The sequence below is a fragment of the Mus caroli genome, chromosome 6 (genome assembly GCF_900094665.2).
Source record: "Mus caroli chromosome 6, CAROLI_EIJ_v1.1, whole genome shotgun sequence".
Taxonomy (NCBI): domain Eukaryota; kingdom Metazoa; phylum Chordata; class Mammalia; order Rodentia; family Muridae; genus Mus; species Mus caroli.
Genome location: NC_034575.1, coordinates 143633275 through 143655844, shown reverse-complemented (window position 1 = coordinate 143655844; position 22570 = coordinate 143633275). Strand labels below are relative to the sequence as shown.

The 22570-nt window shown below is 48.3% G+C and overlaps 1 protein-coding gene across 3 annotated transcripts in view; it reads left to right on the top strand.

The window, feature by feature from the left end:
* The first annotated feature begins 805 nt into the window (after window positions 1-805).
* Window positions 806-22570, top strand: part of Bhlhe41 (basic helix-loop-helix family member e41) — a 64657-nt gene continuing 42892 nt past the window's right edge. For 2 of the 3 annotated variants that reach the window (XR_003836908.1, XR_003836909.1), the window contains exons 1-5: window positions 806-1149; window positions 1294-1357; window positions 1671-1778; window positions 2112-2223; window positions 2618-3633. Coding sequence is in view for 1 of the 3 variants with exons in the window: in XM_021165517.2 (XP_021021176.1) it covers window positions 1088-1149; window positions 1294-1357; window positions 1671-1778; window positions 2112-2223; window positions 2618-3504 (1233 nt within the window). In the remaining 2 variants the exon portion in view is untranslated. Of the gene's footprint in view, window positions 1150-1293; window positions 1358-1670; window positions 1779-2111; window positions 2224-2617; window positions 5007-22570 lie in introns of those variants that run through there. The other variant, XM_021165517.2, reaches the window with a different exon arrangement.

The following is a 22570-nucleotide window of genomic DNA, read 5'->3' as shown; positions in this document are numbered from 1 at the left end:
GGGAGGCCGCGGAGGTGCCAGTAGTAAACGTGGGCTCGCCACACTCTCGGCGTGGCTTATCGCACGAGGGAGGCGGGAGGCAGCACAGTGTCTCGCAGGCTGGGGCGGGCAGGACCCGGACTGCGTGGCTTTCCCGCAACAGTCCTTGCGTGCCTCCTGCCCTGTGCCACCCTTCCCCCTCCCTGCGCTCCCCCGGGAGCACCCGAGGCCCCAAACGTCATCTGCCTCTGTGTGATTAGTGGCACCGCAATTCCGGCTGCTGCGGGAAGTTTAGGTGGCCCGGGGACACTGTTGCCAGAACCACTTGGTATGCGACATTCATAATCAGTGTCTACATTTTCACTGATCTTAAATCCGAGAAGCAAATTGCAAGTCACCCCCTTTTCAGGGTAGGTCTTCAGCCTGACCTAGAGGGTGTCTTTCTACCCGACCCTTCTTTCACCCCTGGCCAGTAAACAATGAACAAAATCTCCGAATTTTCCTTCCCCGCTCAAGTTTAGCCACCACGAATTCGCGTTCTTTCTCTGGCCCAAACCAACAGCAATTGGTGGGAAAGCCAAAGGCCACGTCCTCGGTTCTGCACCGAGATGCTGGACGAGCCGGGGGAGCCCCTCGTCCCGCCCCGCCCCCGCGCCCTGCAGCGCCTCGGGGAAGACGAACAGCTCGCCGGGTGGCCGCTCCTTCCAGGTGGCCCCAATCAGGTGTCCCCGCCCCCTCCCGGCCCCTCCTCCCCGCCCCCCTCCGGGCTGGACCGCGGATGGTACGTTCCGCACGTGAGCTGGGTGCTGGTCTGGCCGGCGACGCGCGTGCCCTGTGGCCAAACACTGCCCGGAGTGAGAGCAAACTACCAGCGCAGTGCGTGTGTGCGCGCGGGTGTGCGCGCGCGGGTGTGCGAGAGGGCGAGCGAGCCTGCGAGCGAGCGAGCACGGGGCGGAGGGGCGGCCAACTGCTTCACACTTTCAATACTGCACTGAAGAGGGAGAGCGAGACAGCCTGGAGACGCACACATCCCCCAAAATCTCTCCAGGCGACCGTCCCACAGATTACAGGACAGAAACCTCCAAATCGAAACGGACAGCCATTGAACATGGACGAAGGAATCCCTCATTTGCAAGAGAGACAGTTACTGGAACATAGGGATTTTATAGGGTAAGGTGTACGCACCATTGCGAATATCTGTCTAGGCATCGGTTTGGCTTTTTTTTTTTAGTCCCCTGCACAAAGTGATATGGAGCGGGTGAGGGCAGAGCCCCTCCCGGAATGGGGGCCTGATGCTGATTTCTGTTTTTGCAGACTGGACTATTCCTCTTTGTATATGTGTAAACCCAAAAGGAGCTTGAAGCGAGACGATACCAAGGTAAGTCTTAAGTTTCCCATAACCTGCCTGGATAGTTAATTAGGGCCATTGATTTCGCAAGGAAACTCTGCCCGCAAATATATTCCAGCCCTGAGCTTCCCTAACTGTGAATTTTAAGTGGCTTGCTGGATACTCCGGGGGATATTCAACACCGCACCTGAATTTAAATTGCATTTTAGAAGTCTAGAGAAGAGAGTTCTGGGCATTAGTTCATTACATAGTGTGTTTGGGGGTTGGGGTGGGAGGGTTCTATCCAGTAAGTGAATGAATGTTTAGCTCACTGCTGTATCTTTTCTCTGGCTCGTGTATGAAGGATACCTACAAGTTACCGCACAGATTAATAGAAAAGAAGAGACGAGACCGAATTAATGAATGCATTGCTCAGCTGAAAGATTTACTGCCCGAACATCTGAAATTGACAGTAAGATGCACATTTTCATTCTCCTGATGGACTCCGGGGTGTATTTACCTGATAAAATTCCCAGAGATAGGATAATAAATGTAAATATTAAGAGGCCTGCCTTCTAACTTGTGCTGTAACTAAGAGTTTCCCAGAGACTCAGAACAGGGGCTCCGGGCTAATGGCAGAGATCATTGAGGACCTGACTGTGGGGAGCTGAGCAGCGCTTCCTTCCCAGTGGGGTGTGTGTGTGTGTGCGCCTGTCTTAAGTTGCTGGGCTGCGTGGAAGGCCAATCAAATAAAAATGCGTGTTTTAAAGTAACCCCTGTCCCCCTCTTTGTCGCACCACTGCAGACACTGGGGCATTTGGAGAAAGCAGTAGTCTTGGAATTAACTTTAAAGCACTTGAAAGCGCTAACAGCCTTAACTGAGCAGCAGCACCAGAAGATAATTGCTTTACAGAATGGTAAGTGGGTCTGAGGAAGCCAGCCTGCCCTGATACAAAAGGGGGTAACGCTGGGGGCGCAACGCTAGGACTCCCCCCGCTGCGTCCTGCTCCTGGTGAACGTCGCCTCTTTCCTTTTGGTGGCAAGTACCCAGAGCATCCCAAAGGCTTTCCGCAGAGCTGGAGGAGCCCCGTTTTTATTTAAAGTGGCGGCTGCACCTCTTCAGTTGGGTTTTTCAGCCAGGAAGAGAGCGCCTCACCGCGCCACCCCCTCCTCTCTCGGCAGTCTGCGGATTATATCGCTGGAATGCCCAGGAAAAGCCGAGCTCTCTGTAGGCAGCGCAGGGCCCACGTGATGAGCAGATGTCTTAACGCCGCGGTTTTTCTTCTCGCCTCCCTCCCCCGTGCACCCTAGGGGAGCGCTCTCTGAAATCGCCGGTCCAGGCCGACTTGGATGCGTTCCACTCGGGGTTTCAAACCTGCGCCAAAGAAGTCTTGCAATACCTCGCGCGCTTTGAGAGCTGGACACCCAGGGAGCCGCGCTGCGCACAGCTCGTCAGCCACCTGCACGCCGTGGCCACCCAGCTCCTGACGCCACAGGTGCCCTCGGGCAGGGGCTCTGGGCGCGCGCCCTGCAGCGCGGGGGCTGCGGCCGCCTCGGGTCCCGAGCGCGTCGCCCGCTGCGTGCCCGTCATCCAGCGGACTCAGCCCGGCACGGAGCCGGAACACGACACGGACACCGACAGCGGCTACGGAGGCGAGGCGGAGCAGGGCCGCGCGGCCGTCAAGCAGGAGCCACCCGGGGACCCGTCGCCTGCGCCCAAGAGGCCGAAGCTGGAGGCGCGCGGCGCGCTCCTGGGCCCGGAGCCCGCGCTGCTCGGCTCGCTCGTGGCGCTGGGCGGGGGCGCGCCCTTCGCGCAGCCCGCTGCCGCGCCCTTCTGCCTGCCCTTCTATCTGCTGTCGCCGTCCGCCGCCGCCTACGTACAGCCCTGGCTAGACAAGAGCGGCCTGGACAAGTATCTGTACCCCGCGGCGGCCGCGCCCTTTCCGCTGCTGTATCCCGGCATCCCAGCAGCGGCCGCCGCTGCTGCTGCCGCCGCTTTCCCTTGCTTGTCGTCCGTGCTGTCGCCACCCCCGGAGAAGGCAGGCGCGACCGCCGGTGCCCCGTTCCTGGCGCACGAGGTGGCGCCCCCGGGGCCGCTGCGCCCCCAGCACGCGCATAGCCGCACCCACCTGCCGCGCGCTGTGAACCCGGAGAGCTCTCAGGAAGATGCCACGCAGCCGGCCAAGGACGCCCCCTGAACCCAGCATTCCTTCCAGAACAGGGCAGGGGGCTCCCGAGGAGTCGCCGGGTTTCCAAGTTCAAACGTCCCCTAAAGCGTACCAGGGAGGAAGAGTAAGCGATGCTCGACAGGCTTAGGACAAAAGCAGGTGTTTTGTGTATGTTTGGAGTTCCTGTTTTGTCCTTCTCACCCTTTTGCCACCCCACCCTGTACCCTTTCACACCCCCTCCCCCGTCCCTGCTGTCAAGGAGTCTCCCTGAGAAATGATTATCTTCTATTACCCTCCTTACCTTTAGTTCTCATTCCCACTTTCCAAATACAGACCCTGGTTCAGGAGTCTGTTGGGTGGGAGAGCCATGTGGAATGACTTAGAGTGCCTGGTACGAGACTGGACCCAAGCCTGGAACAGTAGCTGTGTCTCCCAACTGTCCCCTTAGGAGGTGGTCCATTACCTGAGAGTCTCTGAGAGTTAAATTTACATGGCAGTATTTTGTATTGTTCATCTTTTTTGGAAGGTACCTATTTTCAAAGAAGTGAGGATGCTTGTTGCCCGGTTGTGAAGTGGCTGGAGTGGTGTCTTTATACCTTGCACCTGTTGGGAGAAATTGAGAGTTGGGCCATCTTGAGGCACTGTGGTGGGAGCTGGAAGAGGGAGGTTGGAGCCCGTGGCGCCTTTGCTCGCACTTTATTGACAAATTGACCTCAAACCCTTTGTTCCATGTCTCAGCTCACACGTATATGTCATAGGTTATATATTTGTGTTTCTGATCCCTCATTATTTTATCCATCATGGTCCCAAATTTTTGTAACATTACTTTTTTTTTTTGAGGGGGGGGCATGGATGTTAAAGTGCTCTGGGCTGGGAAAAGACAAGTCCAAACAGATTGATTGTTGAATTCTTAGATGACAGAAGTGGAGAGAGGGGCTTGCAGTCCCTTGTGATGGGAAGTGCTGTGAACATAGAGAAGGCCTTGCCAGGCCTCTCAAGGCTGTATGTATTTTTTGGGAGACCAAAACCAGATACCAGATAATCAGGAAGAAAGCTTTTTAAAATCAGGCATAAACCAAGACCTTGTCTAGATATTTTTAGTTTGTTGCCAAGGTAGCACTGAGAAATCTCACTTGAATGTTACATAAGGGGTGAGACGCAATAGTGAAGAAAGTTATCTGGGTCTGTGAGTGTTCGGTCCGTTTGCTGCTGCTGTTGCTACTGTTTGCCTCAAACGCTGTGTTTAAACAACGTTAAAACTTCTTAGCCTACCAAGGCGGCTGTATGTACATAGCTGTTAATACTCCCAATTAATGATGTCTGACATGCTATTTTTGTAGGGAGAAGATACCTGCTAATGATATTTTGAGTTAAAATATCTTTTGGGGCGGACTTGGTGAAATGTTTGCACTTTGGTTACAATGCTTTTACTGCTTGGTGCAAGCTTACGCTGTCTTAAATTATTAAACAAATAAAAATATTATCTGCAAGAAAAACCAGCTGGTTTAGACAAATTTAGTATGTAAAGATAAGCTAGAAACTATCTTTATATTCTAGTATTTTCAGCACTCCATATTACCTAAATATTGCCACACTATTTTGTGATTTAAAAGTTCTTACTAAGGAATAAAATGTTTATATATGATATGCGATGGTCTAATAATTAAACGATACTGGGTACCCAATGAGTTTTCAGAGACTGCTGTGTACAAGGCCCTGAGCTCATCTGCGTACTCGGACGCTTTCCATTTGGTTTTGGTTTTAATATATTTAATCACTGGTTTCTCCAGGGAGACTCCTGGTTTGGGCCTTGGGTCCCCACTTCTCCCAGTCTATCTTAATGAAAACCACAGAAGGAGTAGTCTAGCACTCGCTGGGAGGTCGTTCACTGTAGACCCAGTTTGCTAATGTTTTTTTATGATTTACCTGGTTTGGGTCTGTGACCCCAGCTACCCTCTCTTGTGTGGTCTGGTGTTTCTCTTCCGCCCAGGTCTGAAACACACTAGGGGGAGGGATGTTTCATTCATGCAAATAGTTTGCCTTCTTAACTTTTACAAAGTAGCCCTGGTATTGGGAGTTTGCCTTGGAGTTTAGGAAACAATTTTAGGTTTTTGTCAAGCGTAAGATCATACCTGTGCTTGGAGACAAAGGGCTGTCCACTTTCTTTGGGTAGTGGTGTTGAACCCCTGACTTAAGGTGTGTGAGTGACAGTTTCTAAGATGTAGGGGAAGTACTCCCTCTGCTGACTGTGACAAGGCATGGTAAACCGGAAGCCACAGCTCATATCTGCTAGGTCAGTCCCCTCACAGAGGCACTGGCCAGAGCATGACCAGGCCCAGCATCTCCCTCTACTTGAGGACTTCAGCTTTCTGGGCCAAGGATGCTGGTTTTGATTGGATAAAGCTCCTGAAACTGAACAAACCAACCACGGGGGCAAAGGAAACAAAATTCAGCTAATGCTGTCAGCTAGAGGCTCTGTAGAGAGCCTTGATAATGTCAGTCACGAGAAAGATGGCTTGCCGTAAATTTAAAATTACATAAAAAACAGCATTATAAGTATTTTGAGCTACATTTTGTTGCCACTATTGTCACGACTGAAAGGAAGATGCAACAGTTGACATTTGCATGGTTTTGTAACATGTAATAGAAGCTTTCTTTTTTACTTTGGCCAGGTTTATAGGTTGCTTATTCAGTCTGAAGTTATAAATAGTAACATGATAAAATTACGAAGTTAGAGCAGAAAATAAAAATAGTATTTTCCGTATTACATCTCATGTGATCTCGTGTGTTTCTAGGGATGGTACGCAGGACTTTGGACAATCTGGGCCAGAGTGCTACCACTGGCCTGGGCCCTCAGCCTCTGGAAGCTATTATTTGAGTCATTGGTTGATTTTAATGAATTAGCAGCTGAGTCAGAACCCACTAAGGAGGTAGAAGATTTGAAACATCAGCTGAACTTAGTACACCATGTGATCTTCCAACTTAACAACTTTATAAACAAATCTTTATTCAATAATGCAGTTAGTATTCATTAATTTTGCATCGATAGACTTAGGAAACTTTATGTTGAATTTATACATATTCTCACTAACCAGCTAAGATTTACATTTTCAAGGTGTTGGAAACCACAGGTGTGAACCCTGGCATTGTAGTCCCGTGGTTGTGGAAGTCCTTTGACTTAATGCTAGTACTGGCTTAAGAGACCAGGAGATTTGTGATTCCTAGCCTGTGGTAAGTAGGACCTTAGCCTGGTCCTTTTCTGTCACTGGTCAGTCAAGTGTTTGTCCTCTCCATAGGAGGTGACTGCTTGAGACCTTGGGAAGACAGGGCTGGACAAACAGACCTTAAAGGCTTTTTATTTCAGGTAGGGATGGACAGAGTGATTTGAAGCCTCCTCATGTGAAAGAGGCAGTTTTTTTTTTTTTTTTTTTTTTTTTTTTTGGTCTCAGCAAGCACATCTCTTACTGAAAACTCTTTCCTTAATCCGTTGACCCTTTACACCAATGTATTAAGTCCCTCTACCAACTATTCTCTTGTTAATTTAAGCAAGTTCTAAATAGATTTACAATATGCTCACTCCTACCTCAAGTGCCAGCTTTTCATGAGTGAATTTGGTGGAGAACTGAGAGAAAAATCTCATTTTCTAGGGACGGGGAATTGCACTGCAAATGTGCTAGTCTCAGAGTTCTGTGCCTGCCTTAGAAGCGTATTTCTTGTACGATTGGAACAAACTCTAAAACAAATACAAAACTGTACTTTAAAAAGAGTTGGTATTTTAAAACTCTGAATCTTGAGACACTCCCATAAACGGCAGAAGCTTCTAGGTCAATGCTATTATTATTTTTTCTTTTCTTTGGGAAAAAAAAATAGTGGAAAGCACACTAAAGTTTATTGTATCTATCCTCTGGGGTGTTCTAGGAGCTGCGCTATGCATATGCAATGTTTCTAATGATCTAGGGATGGAAGCATCAGTGTAACGTGATGTGGTTTTGTGTGTGCAGGGTTTGCACTTGGGCCGGCCCGTTCGGAGCAGTTGTTAGATTATTTATACTGAGGTGGTTTCACAATGAAGCGCTGGCTGGCCTGGAACTCCTGTATAGACCACATGCCTCTCTCTGTCTTCTGAGTGTTGGGAGGAAGGGCACCGCCACACCTGGCTACATCTGTTTTTTCAGGGTTTCAGCCTCTTTCCCTAGCCAGTCTGCTAACTGTCACTTCTCAGTGGTCAGAGAGAGGCCTCCAACACATACCTGGTTTGGTGCCTGTTTACTGTGGGCACGGACAGAACCACACCCATTTTCACATGTGTCTAAAATGGGAGAAAATAGGTTCAGACAGAGGCCCCAAAGGCCCTGCTGTAAGCAAATCATGTACGCTTACATTCTCAGGGATGGTTTCTTCCGCAAACTATCTCTATTTTCTAAAACTTCTAGATTCTCAGCAGAGTTCCCCATCAGATTATTTGACATCTACAAGTGCTTTCCATTATTGTGTAAAAATAAAAGCCAGGTGCTAATGGTTTCCGAGGATAGCAGACAGTAAGAATAACATTCATATTCTCTCTCTCTCTCTCTCTCTCTCTCTCTCTCTCTCTCTCTCTCTAGAACTAAGACATTGGCTGGGTGCTTCTTTCTTTCAGGTCAGTGGGAACAGGGCGTTAGTGTTAAAGACTGGTGGAGCATTTCCATTCATGGGTGATCCTGGACCCTTTTTCTGGGTTGTAACACCTACATGATGGGTACAGGTCCAGCAAGAACATTCTGGAAGCTGTCTGGGTGGGTGCACCTGTGTATTCAGACACACTCATGGCAGAGGCTCTATGAAGGGGCTTCAGATCCACTTCACATAACCTTTTTCCTCTTGAGCCTACAGGTTCAAGCCAGTATGTGTGGGTGACCATGCATATATTTTGCTCTTACAGAAGAGGCTGTGGAAAGTGCGGGATTATGAAATATTAAACCTTGGGACCTCAGTGTCATAGGGGTTATAGAAGGATACTAAAATAAATGACACAGTGACGTAAGAGGTGACTGCAGTGGCGTGTGAGATGCTCAGACTCTCTGGACAGCAGCGTTTGCTGACCTCTGTGTGAGTCGGGCAGGCTTCGAGGAGTAACTGGGGTTTTGCAGAGTGGATAAGAGTTCATGAAAAGACTTCTGAGCCAGCCTGTCTCAAGCTACGCTTTCAGTTTCATGAGTAATATTAAACTTGAGGTCAGAGCGAGGATTTCCTAATTTCTCTGTCTCTTGAGACCTTTGACTGCCCTGCTGGCTCTTAGCCTCGCCATCTTCTGTGGGAATGGACCCTAGACTGGCGAGGTTCTGACCCTTCCCACTGCAATGGGAGATACAGTTGTATTGTTGTGTAATGATATTGTGGTACAGAAGGGAGACTGCCCCTCACCGTCGGGTCTGCCCTGCCCCCTGTGGGCATGTGTTCCAAGCAGACACAGCACAAACAAGCATACCCCGTTGTGACTTCTGTCTCTTCTGTGAAGGTGACCAGTTCTCACTCAGTGACAGAAGAGAAGACAGGCACTCTAAGGACTACTTTTTCAAACAAACAAAAACAAAAAACAAAAAACAAAAAAAACCAACCCATGAGCTGGAACTCTAAGAAATCAGTTCTGAAGTCCGTAACAGTCCTCCATTCTCTTGCCCCCTCACTTTGGGGCACCCAGAAATGTGCGCCTGAGGGTTTTCGAGTCTACACATGATCTGGCTCCTGTTTGTCCCCCTCTGCCCTTGCGGCCCTCACTCTGCTAAGAGCTTTCTGACTAAAGGGATCGGGAACTAAACAATTTAGAGCTGGGGAAAGGATTTGAGCCCGAGGGAAAGATAGGAAAGACATGACTTTTTGTTTTCTCGCTCTGTGTGTGTACGCGCGCATGTGCGCAGTGCCGCCAGAGGGCCAGAAAAGGGCACTGGATCCCCTGGAGCTGGAGTTATGGGTGGTTGTGAGCCACCCAGCCTGAGGGTTGGGAACTGAACCCCGTGTTAAGAGCACATATACCATTTGTATACCGTTGTGTAGCTGCTTGTTTTTTTGATGTTTGTTATCTTGTTATTCTAATGTAGGCTGGATTCAAACTCCCATGAGACTAAAGCTGCTGAACTACTTGGCTAAAATGTTAAACATGCCTACTCCTGTTACATACATCCTTTCAGCATAATATGTCTGTCTGTCGTCTGTCTGTCTTTGAGGTGACGAGGATTGAGCTCTGAGCCCGAGGTATCCTAGGCAAGCACTGGTCACTTACCAGCCCCCTGCAGTTTTTATATAGGGTATTTTGGGTGAACTTTAGCTGGGGTTTGATTTCCAGGCCCTTTCCATTCCAGGCCGATTTCCTTAGGAACAGACGTGGTCCTCATGCAGTCCCGTGATAAAAATCTACCTCCCGGTGTGGCTTCCCAGCGCCTCACAGGTCCCAACAGTAGTAGCTCTGCCTGAACCCCCCTCTCAGAGGCCTGGGTTGGTCTGTGCATCAGAAACCCTCCGAAACCAAGGCGTTACCCAGACTCCAGATACCTTAGGATAACTAGGGGTTGGGGGTGGAGGTGAGGGGCAGGGCTCCGTTTTCATGCCTGAACCATCTGGAGCAATACTATAAAGCAGCTGTGTAAACTTCACGTGACCTGACAGAGACACCTAATTGTACGAGCTCACACCCGTAGGTTCTCTGCAGACACACTGAGTATAATACCTCACTGCTGAGCGCTGGGTTTGCTCATTCATTGGAAAGCTGGTCAGAAAGAGCACAATGGTCTCAGCCTTTGGAGCAGCAAGGAGCTTGTCTGGGCAGGGAGACGCCTTCTCAGGTTGCCTAGCGACAAGGCTGGAGATGATGTCATCCCCCCGCCCCCCAGTCCCTCACCCGGGATTCTCAGTACAGCCGGCTCTGTGGGCCTTGAAAGGTCGCGTGCTTTCACACGTGTCACTGCGCACGCTGAGCCGCACGTGAGATGGGGGCGGGGTGGGGCCCAGTGCGCTTGCGCGGGCCTTAGGGACTCAGGCTTCTGCAGCTGATGACGCTGCAGTTTCTCAGCCTTCCTGGCTGGCGGAGCCTGGAGTAAATCCTGCAGCCTGGGCATCCCTTGAACCGGGCCTCACGTGCAGATTAGTAAAGCAGATTCCTCCTAATGATGGAGGTGGGGGTAAAATTAGTGCATTTTGACTGATGGGTAAAAACACTCGAGCTAAAGGAGGGGTTATTTTGTTTAAATTATAGAGTTATTTAACAGTCCCTCCAAGAAAAATTGTCTGCTCTCAGACTTTGGCCTTTTGAAGTGACCATATTCTTTGGTTGTATAACATTTTCTGCAACACATTTATAAATGCTCCAAAATGAATGAATTGGAGGTGTTAGGGGGAGGGTTAATGCGTTTTATATAACCCTCCCCAGGATGCTGCAAAGCTATTTTAACATCATCACCTCCTTGCAAATTAGGATTCAGTCATGTGATGGGAAATGATCTCAGGTAATAGTGCTATCTGAACAAGTCAGGTAGTGCTGTGGTCTGAAGGACACAAGATGGCCACCCTAGAGACAGACATTAGCAAAGCAGGGGGCTTGGAATTTGATTCTAATGACCTATATGCATGATTTTCTGTAGTTGAATTTGAACCCCCCACCCCTCTTAAGCTGCTGGCCTAAAATGGTTACTATGAAGTAGTAAAACCACAGAGGCTTTCTAACCTTGAGTCAGCAAACATGTTTAATTCCGGTGTCAGGCACAGTCCTGACCCATACAAACTTGATCCCTCCTGGTGTTGACAGCTGAGTCCCTCAGATTCCCCTGGCTTTGCCAATCAATTGCTATTTTTGCCAGTTAGTAGCCATGCCCTCTGTCTGTCTGCGATTTTTTTTAACCTGACTCTTAAGAAGACGACTAGCCGATGGTGCAGTCTGTCTAGCTACTCCATCCGTTCTCTGGCCCTGGCTGCCTTGTCTCCCCTCTGTCCTGCCTGCGCCTGAGGACATCTTCCCATAGAGTCTCCACTTGCCAGTTCTTTGGCCTGCCGCACACCTCTCTCACCAAAGCACATGCATTTAACATCTTCCCTGCCTTCTGTTTTTATTCAAATGCCACTCTGCCAGAACCTTTCTTAAGCTGCAGCAGACAACAACGGTAAACCAGCCCAAGAGGGACTTAAGCTTGCTTTTCTTCCTAGCTTGGATCACCCTGAACACGGCCTGTGTCTTTTATAAGTATGTATTGATCCCTATTCATAGTGTGTGGATGAATGAATGGACAGGCAACCATTTCAGTCGGATTGCTTCCAGAAACAACAGCACTAAACTCAAAACTCATTCAGTGTGAGGGATTAATTTCCCCTGCACTACCCTTTGCTTCCTTTCCTATGTGAAGCCATCAGCCTGCTGTGTTGCTCAATAATAAAGACACGGGGAAGTCAAGAAGTTAGGGAAGGAGTCAGAAGCCACCAGCATTCATACCTGCAAATGAAAGAGCCAGTGTGATAAAGAAAGTGAGAGGTTTCCTATAACTTTGGGTGTACATTAAAGCATTAAGAAACTTCATGTAGGTCCTTTGGATTCAGCTCAGTGGTAAAGCACTGGCCTTGTGTCCTGAAATGCAACGTATCCGTATCCTAGGTTTAATCCCAGCGCCTCAACTAAACCAGGACAAGAAGTAAAGTCACTTAGGCAAACAGCTCTTGGATACCAGAGGCAAGAGGGTTGTTGCAAGTTTGAGGTCCGCCTAAGCTACACAGAGCTCCCTGCTGGAGAGGGTTACAGAGTTAGGCCTTGTCTCAAAAAGAAGGGCAGGGTAGAGTTGGGGGGATAAAGGATGTGGTCGGAAGGAAGAGAGAGAAGAAAGCCTTCACACACAGCAACAGGATGCTTTGTGCTTAGTGCGTGTTCCTGCACCTGGGGAGGTCAGAGGAAAGTCACGGACTCAGTTCCTCTCCCATGCGGGTCCAGGAACAGACTCGGGTGCGCAGACTTGGTGGCAACCTCCCCAAGCCCCAACAGGCACAACCAACATCTGTTCCACCCTTTTCCAAACGATGTTTATGTGAAAACTCACCAAAAACTTAATGAAATTCTATGAAGTTGAAATTGAAAAGTTTGTCATCCCTGTTTACCTCTGAGGATACCTGTCACATTTAAGTAGAGGACAGGGTTCCTAAAAAGCTGTACCTCATTGCTCATGTGGACCCGATCCCTCATGGATTAGAGGGACCTGGATGTGACCTCTGGTAACATGCACAGCTGTAACCACTCTGATTGGCTGGCCAGGGGTTGCAACTTTTGCCCTCATTTATTGGTGGATCCCAGGACCTGCCACAAGGCCTGGCATTTGGCAGGTACTTAATGGAGGACTGTTGACAGCCAAACACTCCCTGTTCCCACAACCACTGTCCTTCAAACCCTTGTCATCCCTCACCTAGACTGTCTCGACTCTCCTGTGCCTTTCACCCAATCCTGCCAACCCAGTACAGCCAGCGTCATTAAATTCTAAAGAGAAGGATACATGAGGGACAGCTGGGGACTCCCTAGGGTATGAGGCCTTCCAGGTGTGTCTAACCTTTGACCTTGCAACACTGATGTCTACAGAGTTAGTGGTCACACACTGCACAATCAAGCCGTTTCTGAAAAATTGCCCAAAGCCCCTATAGTTCTGTGTTGAGCTGCACTCTGAGATTGCCTAGGATTTGTGGGCCACTGGCCCTTAGTTCGACAAGCAGACTGGGTCCTACTCCATTTCGTTCTCTCCCCTCTTTCTCCAACTGAAAGATGGGTGTACTTGATGCCCGAGTCACACATCGATAGCACTTGTCCCTCAACCTTTGAATTTTGTCATTGATAGAATAATTTCCACTCATAGGCCTCCCACTCATGCTACAAGACTCGGCAGAAATCGCACCTCATCTGTGCACGCTTGCATAACTGTCTCAGTCAAAACCCCAACACACTGTCTGCTTTGTGCTTAGCCCTTATTTTTAAATCCCCATCTTAGTGATTAACATCTTGTTGCAGGTCCCGGTGTGCGGAAGGAGTGCACCGTATTATCGTCTGCCATTCGGCCTTAACTTATTATAACTTAAAGCTGTATCCCAAGGGCTGGTAGGAGGTTTCTCTGTGGCTTTTCTTCCCCACTCTGCTCCTATGGGATTCTCACACAGACCTGGGGTCTAAGAGTGAAAGAACCCAGACCGCTTCAGGAGCTGGTGAAATAGTGCCTACTCTCTCAGTAGACCCCAGTTCTGTTCCCAGCACCTGTGTGGGACAGCACACAGGAGCCTGTAACTTCAGCTCCACATGCCCTCTTTTGGCCTCCATGAGTAAGCATGGACACACAGACACACACACCTCTCCCTACATGCATGCATACACATTATTTTTTGGAAAGTCTTCCTTCTCAGATGACCCAGGCAATGTCTTGTAGGTGGCCACTCCAGCTGCTGCACATGCCAGCAGCCCCGGCTCCTCACTGCCAACGCTGGCTACCTGCTTTTCAGCTGGGGCTTTGCAACTATAGATGTCTGCTCACCTGTGACTCAAAGCCGTGTTGCTTCTGCCTTTTCCTTCCCTGGAATGACCTTTGACTTTAGAGAGTCTCAGCTCGTGTAAGTGAGTAATGTTGACCTAGAAAATGTCAAGAGCAGCAGCCTAGCATCTCAACCCATGGCAGTTCAGGTGCTGTTTCAGCTGGTGCCGGGAGACCGTGTACTTTTCCCTGGGCCAAACTGAAATTTAGATCATGTGTGTGTCTACTTCTGCGGTTGTCACCAACCATTTCAACAAACTTGAGAACCTGCCTCACAGACGAAATGTGACTGTAAACCTGTAGTTCTGCCAGGAGAAGGAAGGAGATCTCTGTATTCAAGGAGAAAAATATGGTGCCTGCCCAGAGATTTTGAGTATTTAACCTCAGGCGTTCCTGAAGGAAGCCGTTCTTAAAAGTGCAGTGAGACTCCTGTCCCATTGAGACTCTGAGCGATGCATGATTAATTGTGTATATGTCCATTCTGGCGGTGTGCTGGCTGGGACTTCTTACACCTCTGTTTGTCTCCTCCACCCTGTCTGTCACCTGTCAAGAGTCTGACTGCTTGACCTCAGCTCCAGCTCTAGTTCTCTGATAACCTGCCCGCCCAGGTCTTTCCCCTCACTCTTCTCAGGACCTCTGCTTAGCTCTAGCTCTCACTGTTAGAAGCCCACTCAGGCTGTAGAGAGAGTCTGGTCATTGGGCACAGTCTCCCATCCCTCACCGTCATCCCTCATCCAATATGAGTCCTCCTCACTACTCTCCCTCCAGCAGCACAGGGAAAGGTCACCCACTGTGTCCAGCCAACCTGTCCGCTTTGCACTGACCTTCAAAGCCTGTCTTCTGGGGAAGGACAAAGACCAAGGTCTCTCTCTTTGTATATATCTAGATTATTTGGGGGTGGGTACTTTTTTCCTTTAAATGTGTATTTTGATGATATGTTTACATCCATGCAAATTACCATGCACCAAGCCTTGGTGTTCAAGCTTGGCCGGTGGGACTTTCAGGTGTCACGAGGGACCTCCTAGGTTCACTCCTGGAGTCCACTCCACAGCTGAGGCAGGGGACACATGCAATAAACATTTTGAGTAAATACATTTTTTACAACCTAAAGGTTATACCTAGTTTTTACCTTGCCCCTGGACGAGTGCTGGCGAAGAGTGATCTGCAGAGTCCCTTCCTCCAACTGGAGCGTGGGCTAAATCTGGAGGCGATAAGCTAAAGGGAGTGCAGCTGGCTGGCGGCCAGGGAGTTTCTCCTGGTCAGGTGGGAGCCTCCAGCTGTGAGCTGGCAGCCCAGGGAGCTCAGAGTGTCCTAGCTGATTACCTAGGCTGGGGCTGGCCCTCTGGGACAGGCTGAGGGGAGCAAGGAGAAACCTCCATGACTAAGGTATCCAGCTGTGCTGTGACACTTCCGACTCACAAGGCACTGTTCCTTAGAAAACTGCCTTTTAGGGAAGGACAAAAACCAAGGTTTCTTATTCTTTGTATAATTCTAGACTTGCTTTTCTGTTTTTTCTTCCTCTACAGCTTTCTGAAAGTGCATTTTGATAATATTTGTTAATGTTAAAAGACACACAGTTTTATCATATAGATTATGTATGTTTAACCCCATCCCCAGGCTTTGAATCAGCATCTCCTGTCATATTCATATCTAACCTTATTACCCTATTGGCTTTTATTCTTTACTTAATTGGAATTTTATGTTCTAAACTATTTCACAAATGACTTCATTTTTTTAATTTAATTTTTAAAAGTAATTATTTTTTGTTTACATCTGAAATGTAAACAATGCCCTCCCTCCTGGACCCCTTCCTAGAGTTCTTCACTCCATCCTCCTTCCCCTTCGCCTCTGAGAGGGTGTCCCACCCCCCTGGAGCATCAAGTTTCTACAGGATTAGGCATCCTCTCCCACTGAGGCCAGACAAAGCAGTCCTCTGGGACATATGTGTCTGGGGCCTTGTACCAGGCCGTGTATGTTCTTTGGTTGATGGCTTAGTCTCTGGGAGCTCGGAGGGTCTGGGTTAGTTGACACTGTTGTTCTCCCGTGGGGTTGCCTCCCATTCAGCTCCTTCCGTTCTTCCCCTATCTCTTCCATAGGGGTCCCCAAGCTCAGTCCAACGGTTGGCTTTAAGTATCTGCATCTGTCTTAGTCAGCTGCTGGTAGAACCTCTCAGAGGACAGCCATGCCAGGCTCCTGTCTGCATGCACAGTATGGCCTCAGGAATAGTGTCAGGGTTTGATGTCCACATATGAGGTGGATCCCAAGTTGGGGCTGTCACTGGTCAGCCATTACTTTAGTCTCTACTCCATTTTTGTTCCTCCTTTTCTTTTAGACAGGAACAATTCTGGGTCAAAAATTTTGTAGGTGGGTTGGTGTTCCCATCCCTCCATGTCTAACTACTGTAGGTGGTCTCTTCAGGTTCCATCTCCCTACTGTTAGGCATTCCAGCTAAGGTGATGACTTCATATTTTACTTTAATGTTAACATTAAATGTTAATAATAATCGTGTCTTCCAGTTTTCTTTTAAAATGTATCTTCTTGCTCTGATCTTTATTCAGCTTTATCTTATAGTATGTCAATTTATAAGCTTTTCCTAGAACTCCTGGTTTTATATTTTACTTTACTATTCCTTAAAGATTTTTAAATTCTTATTTAAAAAAAAACATTATTTTTTAATTTTGTGTGTGTGTGTGCCTCTGTGTGTGTGTGTCTGTCTGTCTGCTGTACATGTGATGGCAGGTGCTAGCCAGAAGGGGGCGTCAGATCCCGTGGAGCTGGAGTTACAGGCGGTTGGGACCTTGCCAGTGTGGGTGCTGAGAATCAAACTTGGGTCCCCTGCAGGAGCAGTATTTTCTCTTTACCTCTGAGCTGTCTCGCCCGCCTAAACTTCTTATTTCTTCACTTACAACTTCTGTTTGGTTTTAAGTTACCCGCCTCCTCTTGCGACACAGTTAAATCTTTCATCCTGATTTCCCTCCCTCTGACAACCAACACCTTCTTTCTCCACGCTTTCTCTCATCTGTGTGCCTGTCAATCAGTCTGGATTGAATAATGCCGAATAAGGACTCGTAAGGCGCACACTGAAGCTAGGCGGCTCCTCTGCCTTCCCTACCTTTCCTGAGACTCACCTGTAACTGTAGCTTTTGTGTAGAGGTGCATTTGGACTGAGCCTTGCACGCTGTGTTTATTTGCTTGCTGCATGGATTAAAATAATGCTCTCTAGATATTTTAATTAGTTTCTTTTGGAATAACTCATTCCAGTGACTTCAAGCATTTGGGCATTTTCGTTGTAATGAATGTAATGAATATAAAGAAACCAGAGGCTCAGGCACAGTGTTGGCCAGGCGCTTGCACCAGGCCTATAGCAAACCTTCAGGAGTAACTGGTATTGTCTTATAAGGAGTTGAGGCTCACAGGCACTAGAACCTCTAACCAAACTACACCCATGCAAAACGAAGTATCTCCAAGACATTCCTGATGGTTGAGAGGTGAAATCTAACAGACATCCGATTCTAGTCTCGTTTCTGTTGCTTCCCTGACGAAAGCAACCCAGGGGAGAAAAAGTTCTGTTTGCTTACTCTTCTTTCAAAGAAGTCACGGTGGCACTTGAAACAGCTAGTTCCAGGGCATCCTCAGTCAAGAGGAGCAGGAACCAATGCACATGCCTAGTGCTCAGCTACCCTGCTCTTTCTCCGCAGTCCAAGGCACAGAGTCAAGCATGGCTGCCACATCTTCCCTGAGCAGGTAAGGCAATCAATGAAGGAGAACCAGAGGTAAACCAGGAAAGCAAAAGTAGATTTCCCCCCAAACAGCAGCTTCTTGTTCAGAAAACATTTCAAAGAGAAATGGTTGAAAGGCATGGAGACAGGCATCGAGGGAGGAGGAGAGAGGGGCCCTATGAAACACCAACACCAGCTTCTATTTAGCAGACCTATTTTCCCTTTGCCTGTGGCTGCTGCTTGCTCTTCTGTCTTTCCCAGTTGTTCAATTCTTTGTTCACACTAGGGAACAAACTCACAAACAACAGGCAGTCTCCACCACACCCCACACCCCCTACAATCAAGACAGTACCTTACAGACACGCCCTCAAGCCAACCTGACCCAGACAGTCTCTCACTGAGACTCTAGGTTCTAGGTCATGATGCCCTAGAGGTAACAACCATCGCCCTTCCTAATGAACTTGTAACTTAACAAGATCTAAATTTTGAAGAAGAGAACGTTGTGGGTGTCTAGGAATAAGGAGGAAGCTACCCCAGAAGAGAGGCATCTGTGCCCTTCAGGCTGCTCCGATTCTGTATCAGCTGTATCTGGTGGGGGAGACAGGTGAGGTGAGAGCCGGGAGTGTGGTCTGAGAACCAGCTGCTCTGGTGTCATATGAGCAGCAAAGAAGTGCAGCATTTCATTAATTGTGAAACCTGTTGAGTCACCGCCTGCACCTGGACAGATGATTTCGGTGCCTAGAAAAGCTTAAGAAGCACCAGTCTACAGCATTCTCAGGGACAGAAAATTCAGATGCAGTTCAGAAAAATTCCCAACAGTTAGAAATTTGGTTCAGTGAGCATTCTCAAACTGGGAAGTCACTGAAGCAAGCCAGCCCAGAGGCACAGCCTGGTAGTCCCAGCTATTCTAGAGGCTGGGGCAGTAGCAGTCATGGGAAGACTTTGCCTGGACTATCCAAGAGTTTAAGGCCAGCCTGGGTACCAAGAGGTCTGGAAATGTGGGCCAGTGGGCCAGAGCCTGCGTGGTTTGTAGGATGTGCTAGGCCCAATGTAAATTTGCAGTACGATACACAGAAAAAAGGAGGGGAGGGACGGAGGGAGGGAGGAAGAAAGGGACAGGGAAAAAGAGGAAGGAAGAAAGGGAGGATAGAGGGAGGGAAAAGAAGAGAATACTAGAGTCCTTTATAATTCCAGCTGCTTCTTGGGGCTCTGTTGTGACTTTTTACTGCACCCCCAGCTCCTAGCTTCAGTGCTCCCCAGCCTCAGTACCCAGTACTTCCTGATACCTATCTCTGAGTGCTCCCCAGCACCCATCTCCCAGTGCTCCCCAGCCTCATTTCTCAGTACTCCCCAGATTCCATCTCCCAATGCCCCCCAGGTCCATCTCATAGTGCTCCCCAGCATCCAGTGCCCAGTGTTCTCCATCCCCCACCAGCCATCTCCCAGCCCCCAATGCCTAATGCTCCCCAGCACTCAGCAGCCATCTCCCAGGGCCCAGGGCCCAATGCTCAGCCCAGCTCTCAGTTCCCAGCTCAGCCCACAGGCCCTGAGCCAAGATCCCTTAGACGTCCCGGAGACCATGGTCATTTGTAATCAGAGTTTTGTAGGGCTTTTTTCTTTGATGATGTCACATGGCTTCCACCCTCGGAGAATCCATCTGAGCCTTGGTGGGCGCTCAAGGTCTCTAGATCTTGTCTAGTGTTTCCTGAATGCAGTCAACGGAGAATCGCTGTATGGGGGTGGGGGTGGGGAACCACAAAAAAAAAAATGGATTCAGGAAGGAAGAAGCTGTTTTAAAGGTTAATTATTGATTCTATTTATAAAGATAATCTCGTGTAGCCTTGGCTAGCTTCCAGACTCCCGACGTAGCTAAGGATGACTTGAGTCTCCAGTCTTCCTGCCCTTCTCTAGGGCTGGGGTTAGAGGCATGCACAACCACACCTGGTTTCAGTGGTGCTGGGGGATGAATCCAGAGCCTTGTGCATGCAAGGTGCTAGCCACTGAACTGAATCTCCAGCTTCATGAGTCCACCTAAAAATACATAACTGCAGATGTTGTTGAAACTGTACAATAACCAGGGTACATGGGGCTACTGTCTGCACTGTGTGTTTCTGTTTGTGGTTGGGGCACTTGCTCACCCACTCTGTTATTAGCAGAGTTCCTCATGTGCATCTCTTCTAGATACAAAGTGTTGGTTCTCCTCTCTCTGTCCCCTGTCTCACAGCCCACAGTTGATAAACTTCCCACCAGTCAGGTGTCTCAGCCCTGAAAATGGATGGGCTAGCCTGCTCTCAACCCTGAAAATGGATGGGCTAGCCTGCTCTCAAGCTAAAAAAAAAATGGATGGGCTAGCCTGATCTCAAACTGAATTTCTAAAAGGAGGTTTCAACAAGGGGTGGGTGAGGGGAAACCTGGAGGCAGTGGGACAGCACTAGAGGGATCAGTATGGACTGACATAGCTCTGTCTTGGAAGGACCCTTTCTTGCTGCACCCTGGGTCTCGTCCTCCTGCGTGGCCACAAAGCAGTCATGAAAGTCTACTCGGCAGAGAGCCAGGTCTGTCAGGATCACCGCTTTGGGGTCCAAGACCTTGAGAACATGTTACAGCCTTGCTTTTTTTCTCCAGTGTGTCATGACACGTGCCTTAAATAGTTTGTGTAGCTTTCAGTCAAGGAAAGGAGGCTACCACCGGGTACTCTGACACAGAACTGATGTTAATGTTAAATTTCCTGAAACTGATCAACTTGTTATGGGTGTGAGAGGACTTTCAGGGATATTAATGTATTTGGGGTCAATGGTTATCAACTCACTTCCAAAGACTCAGTCAAAACGTTAACACAAATAGTAATACTACCTCTCTCTCTCTCTCTCTCTTTCTCTCTCTCTCTCTCTCTCTCTCTCTCTCTCTCTNTCTATCTCTCTCTCCCCACAGTGCATTGGGCCCTCCCAAACTAATAATAAATTTAAGAAATGCCTTACAGGCATGCCTATAGGCAATCTGATGGAAGTATTTTCTCATTTAAGGTTCCCTCTTCCTTGATCTGGCTAGGTTTATGCAAATTTCCAAAAACAAAAAGCAAAACAAACTTAAGCAACCTTTTGAGGGATTCCCTCCTGAAAGTAAGAGTATAGAAAAAGAGAAAGAACAATCTTGCTGTGGAGAAGCCCAGCAGGCTCCAACCATAGTTATGAGTTTATGGTCCCCGTCACCCACGATAAACTGCATGGATTTCAGGCACACAGCGGATTGTGTAAGGTGAAGGCCATTTCACCACCTTAATTTGCCCACTCAAATTCTTAACCCAAATTAAGAACTGATTGATGTGTGTACAAGGGTTGGGAATGTGGCTTAGTATAGTGCTTGCCTAATGTCCTAGTTAGCTTTCTGTTGCCGTGATAAAAGACTTAGCCAAAACCAACTTGGGAAGGTAAGGGGGTTTTTTTTGTTGTTTTTTGTTTTTTTTTCCCAGCTTACAAGTTATAGGCCACCAGCATGGGAAGCAGAAGTAGGAACCCAGAGGCAGGAATTGAGGCAGAGGCCATGGAGAAATGCCACTTACTGGCTTGCTTCCACTGGGTTGTCCAGCTGCCTTTCTTATACAACCCTGGCTCACCTGCTCAAGGATGCACAGCCCACAGTGTGCTGGTCCCTCCTACTTCAATTTGGTAATCAAGAAAATGGGCTAGGGCCTAGCAAAATAGCTCTGTGGCTAAGAGCATTGGCTGCTCTTCCAGAGGATACAGATGAGCACCCATGTGGCAGGCTCACAACCATTTGTAACTCCAGTTCCAGGGGATCAGATGCCATCTTCTGGTTTTCATGGGTAAGAGCCTTGCATGTGGTGCACAGACATAATGCAGGCAGATGCTTATACACATAAAATAATAAAGTTAATCGTATCCCACAGACGCCCATGGACCAACATGATGGAGTCCATTCTTTACTAGAATTTTCCATTTCAAAGTGTGTCAAGTTGACAACCAAGATCAGCCTTCACATCTACCATGCTGAAGTCGGAGTTAAATTTCAGCACTGCACAAAACTGATTATACAGAATGTGCCTGGAAGCCTAGCACTTGGGAGGCAGGAGGGTAAAACTTCAGAGCTATCCTTAGACACATACTGAGTTCTGGGCCAGCCTAGAAAACATGAGACCCTGCCTCAATATATGCAGACACACACACACACACACACACACACACACACACACACACACACAGCAAAAGAGTCTTCCATAAGTGATATGTGTCCTTCATGTGTCTTTCTTTAAATACCCTTCAAGTTGGGTGGATATGACCATTTCCTTTTGTTTCTATGTCGAAAGAATCGTCTATCTCCAGGGAAGTACAATTGTTATATTTGGAGTTTTTACTTTCATGCCTCAGAATAGCTGTAGGAGGGTTTTAATGTACAATATTAAGCATAATTGCTGGTGTGACTGGATACCACTCGGTCTTCAAGGGACATTTAATATGTATTGCATTTAGACACATTTCATGCACACACGTGTAATCCCTGTCTCTAAAAATTAAAATGGTTCTGGGATGTCAGGCACACACAGGAAACCACCTACAGATTAGAGGGCTCACGGGAAGCGCTTGAAGCCTGACACCCCACTGATTCTGGACAGCAGTAGCTCATTGCACTGCCTGTTGTTACTCCTGGTGTGTTTAATCTCTCCAGAGACTCGCTAGGCTGTTGGTGCTAGCCTTTCGCTCCTAGTGCTGTGACAGACACCCTGATGGAAGGTAGATTCAGAGGAAAAGGAGTTTCTTTTAGCTTACAGTTTCAGAATGCCAACTGTCTTTGTTTTTGTTTGTTTGAAGGGTAGTTGAGGCAAAAACTGAAGCAGCTAACTACAGC